The sequence below is a fragment of the Nothoprocta perdicaria genome, unplaced genomic scaffold, assembly GCF_003342845.1.
Source record: "Nothoprocta perdicaria isolate Ctin4 unplaced genomic scaffold, notPer1 scaffold_157, whole genome shotgun sequence".
Taxonomy (NCBI): Eukaryota; Metazoa; Chordata; class Aves; order Tinamiformes; family Tinamidae; genus Nothoprocta; species Nothoprocta perdicaria.
Window position 1 is genome coordinate 1,020,869 of NW_020454727.1, and position 3,736 is coordinate 1,024,604.

The following is a 3,736-nucleotide window of genomic DNA, read 5'->3' on the forward strand; positions in this document are numbered from 1 at the left end:
CTCCGTGGAGAAGCGGGGGCCGCGGCACGAGGTGGGCGCCGCCCCCCCCGTACCGACCGCGGTACCGCCCCCGGTACCGGCAATGCCGCCGTGCCCGTGTCGCCCTCCCGGTGCCGCGGCAGCCCCCGCYGCCCCGCGGGGCTCCCGGAGGCTCCGGGCCGGCTCCCCGGTCCCCGGGGGCTCCCAGCACCTCGTGCCCTCCCGCGGGTGCCCGCGGAGCTGCCGGGGGACCGGCAGTGACACTGTCCCCGGCGGGGGGGTGACACGGCGGCTCCGTCACCCCGGGCGCCCGCTCCTTCCCGGGGGTGTCGCACCCCGAGGCCCAGCAGCTGCCGCTGGGAACTGGGTTTCGCGTGCCAGTGTCCCCAGCGGTCCCCGTGTCCCTGGTGTCCCCAATGTCCCGAGTGCCAGCTGCTCAGCGGGCGGGGGGAAGGCTCAGTGTGCGAGGGGGGGCTCCAGGTCCCCACGCAGGGGGGTGGCAGGACCCCTTGCTGATGTCCCACCCCCMCCATGGCACCTGCTGGCGCTGCTGAAGCACAAGGTGCCCGGTGGGGGACAGGGCCGCGACATCGCGGTGGAGTCACTCGTGAGGGATGGGGGGCACAGGGACCCCAGCACGTGGCTGAGCTCTGGGGCAGGGACAGCTGAGACCCGCACCCCAAGAGCCAGGACCTCTGGTGCAAACGCAGCCCCGCGCCGCCTCCCTGGGCTCATGGGCACAGTGCCCAGCGGGAACTAACCCCTAATTCCCCAAAAAACCACCCCCTTGTCCGCCTGGGGCAGGTGCCACCCGCAGCGCCAGCCCCGCACGTGGCAGCAGGGCCGAGTCACACCTAGAGCCCAATTTATTCTTAAGGCCAGAAGCAGCTGTCGAGTGAGGGGGCAGCACCAGCCGGGTGCCCGTGGCAGGGTGGGTGCCGGGGGGTGGGATGGGGGGAGCGATGCAGGTGCCATCCCCGGCGCCCCGCGCGCGCGCACAGCCCCCATGGGTGCCACGCGCGGGGCGGGGGCCGCTACATTCAGCCCAGGGTGCCCGGGGTGCCACCGGGTGCTAGGCCAGGCTGGCGTTGGAGCTGCTGGCCGTGCTGTTCCGCTTCTGGAGGCACCGCACGGCGCTGGGCACCTGCAGGCCCGACGAGACGTGGAAGCTGCCGCACCACACCTGCAGGGCACACAGAGCGCTGGGCACGGCGCCGCGCGCCCCGCGGCCCGCGCCCGCACCCTGCGTACCATGAAGGCGGGCAGCACCGGCTGCGTGAACTTGGCCTTGAACGTGTGCAGCAGCTGCTTGGTCCTGGCGTTGTAGAAGGACAGGAACCCTGCGGGCAGGGCCGGCAGCGTGAGCGCGCGGCGCCGCGTCCCCGCGGGCAGCCCGCGTGCCCGCGCCGTGCCCGCCCCTGCGCCCACCTTCGTGGAAATTGCAGTAGACGCCGATGCAGTCGGGCACGGGCACGTCCAGCGCCTTGGCCTTGTTGGCGTGCTTGGCGCTGAAGCTGACCTGCAGCCAGTTGTTGAGGTGCAGGCACCAGGAGGCCGAGGTCTTGCCCAGCTGGTCGAACTTGCCCAGGCTGCGGTAGGCCACCCCGACGCCGAAGGCCTTGCTGTCGCGGTCGTAGCGCACCTCCCAGTAGTGCTCGTCGGCGTCGATGAGCGTGTCGCCTGCGGGCGGMGGGCGCTGCCGCGGCACGGCCACCACGGGGCCCCTCTCCTGCACCCTCTCTGCGTGCCGCCCTCCCCTCAGGCACCCTGCCCCTCGGCGCCTCTGTGTCCCCCCGTGTGCCCATCCACGCCTCCGTGTCCCTAAGGTCCCGCCCAGCGCTCACCCAGGACCGTGTAGGACTCGGCGGTGAAGCGGTCTCTGCCCCCGCGCGCCGAGGGCATCCTCTTGGGCGACTGCACGACCCTGGGACACAGAGGCACCCGTGAGGCGGGGGGCACATTGCGGGCAGGGGGGCAGCACCCAGCGGGTGGCATCAGCTGGGGACTGGCATTGTTGGGGGTGGCATTACTGGGGGCGGGGGGACATTGCTCAAGATTGGCATTGCCAGGGGGTGACATTGCCAGGGGAACTGGTATTGCCAGGGGTTGACATTGCCAGCAGGGTGGCATCAGCTGGGGACTGGCATTGCCGGGGGGTGGCATTACTGGGGGCATTGCTGGGGGTGAGGGGACATTGCTGGGGATTGGCATTGCCAGGGGGTGGCAGTGCTGCGGAGGTGGCATTGCCAGGTGCGTGGCATTGCCAAGGGGTGACATTGCCAGGAGGTGGCATTGCCAGGGGGGTGGCATCAGTTGGGGATTGGCACTGCTGGGGGGTGGCACTCCCGGGGGCTGGCGGGGTTACCTGGCGGGCGAGTTGGCTGGCGAGGCCGTCCTGCCCTTGCCGTCCTTCTCGCGCGCCTTCACGTCCTGCACCTTGCCGCCCGTGGCGTCCCACTCCACGCTGAGCTCCTCCACGCGCAGGTTCTGGTGGCACGTGCTGGCGTCCAGCCGGAACATGAACGCTGGGGACAGGCACCGTCAGCGCGTCACCCGTGTCCCCCGCCTGGCACGGGCAGCGCAGGGCCCTGGCACGGCTGGGACGGGGTGGCACAGGGTGCCCCGCCAAGCACCCTGTCAGCCCTAGTGCCCAAGAGCACCCCCAGCACCCACCTTTGGTCTCCAAAGTGACCGGCTCAGAGAACTCTCCCGCCACGGCCTTGTTGCACGCCCGCACCCGGAAATTCATGTACTTCATGTCGAACTTCAGCCCTGTGGGCACCGCAGGGCTCGCAGGGGGCACGGGGGACACCAGGCCCTGCGCAAAGCCTGGCACTGCCACCCCCGCCGGGACAGCCCAGCTCCACTGCCACCTTCAAGCTGCACGGCCGGCGTGTCCCCATGCCCTCACCAGACAGGGTGTACTCGGTGCCCTTGATGCCCTCGATCACCATCCAGGGCTGGTCCTCCTTGGCGCGGGGCGGCCCCTCGAAGTTGGTCTTGCGATACTCGAGCACGTAGTGGTCGATCTTGCTGTCGCCGTCGGGCAGGCGCCAGGCCAGCGTCACGCAGTTGTCGGCCACCAGCGACTCGGCCAGGTCGATCTCGGGGGTGCTGGGCACTGCCCGCGGGAGCCGCCGTGACGCTGCCGCCCGCGGGCACCCCGGCGCCCWTCCCGCGGGACACCCCAAAGTGGCACCCAGGGACCCAGGGACAGCCTGGCACCCGCAGGAACACGTGGACATGGCGCCCGTGTGGATCCCGTGGGCAGAGCGCCCCGTGGGCCCCCACACGGCACCCGCTGTACCCTTGGGCACAGCCTCCCTGCAGCCATCCCTGTCCAGCACCCCCTGTCCCTCCGGATGRGGCATCAGAGCCCGCAGGACTCGGACACCCTCACTCCCCCCAGCCCCAACAGAGCTCCCAATGCCCCTCCAGCCCTGACCACCCTCCTGGCACCCATCCCTTCCCGCCCGCTGGCACAACTGGCACAACCCCCCGTGCCCCTTGCGCCTTGGCTCTTGCACCCCAACACGCTCCATGCCGGCAGAGGCAGCACCCCGCGCAGCCGCCCRCCCCTAATACCTGGCAGGAAGGCGAGGGCCTGGAGCAGGCGCCGCTCCTGGGCGAAATCCACCATCAAGTGGCTCATGTTATCGCTCACTTTGGCCTTGAGCGAGAGGCGGAAGGCGGGCGCCATGGTCACGCTGCGCGGGGACACGAGACGGGCCCAGGGCCGGCCGTGAGCGGGGCGGCG

At 71.2% G+C, this 3,736-nt stretch overlaps 2 protein-coding genes across 2 annotated transcripts in view; both read right to left on the reverse strand.

Moving 5' to 3' along the window:
• Positions 1 to 570, reverse strand: part of MPND (MPN domain containing) — a 4,858-nt gene extending 4,288 nt beyond the window's left edge. Inside the window, exon 1 of the mRNA XM_026035164.1 lies at positions 518 to 570. Within this exon, the coding sequence (XP_025890949.1) occupies positions 518 to 570 (53 nt within the window). The remainder of the gene's footprint in view (positions 1 to 517) is intronic.
• A 423-nt stretch (positions 571 to 993) lies between these two features.
• The window catches only part of FSD1 (fibronectin type III and SPRY domain containing 1), a 4,791-nt gene continuing 2,048 nt past the window's right edge, over positions 994 to 3,736 (reverse strand). Inside the window, exons 6-13 of the mRNA XM_026035228.1 lie at positions 3,565 to 3,686; positions 2,891 to 3,100; positions 2,653 to 2,751; positions 2,345 to 2,504; positions 1,824 to 1,903; positions 1,408 to 1,659; positions 1,231 to 1,319; positions 994 to 1,162 (exon numbers count right to left, since the gene is read on the reverse strand). Of these exons, the coding sequence (XP_025891013.1) occupies positions 1,052 to 1,162; positions 1,231 to 1,319; positions 1,408 to 1,659; positions 1,824 to 1,903; positions 2,345 to 2,504; positions 2,653 to 2,751; positions 2,891 to 3,100; positions 3,565 to 3,686 (1,123 nt within the window). The 3' untranslated portion in view covers positions 994 to 1,051. The remainder of the gene's footprint in view (positions 1,163 to 1,230; positions 1,320 to 1,407; positions 1,660 to 1,823; positions 1,904 to 2,344; positions 2,505 to 2,652; positions 2,752 to 2,890; positions 3,101 to 3,564; positions 3,687 to 3,736) is intronic.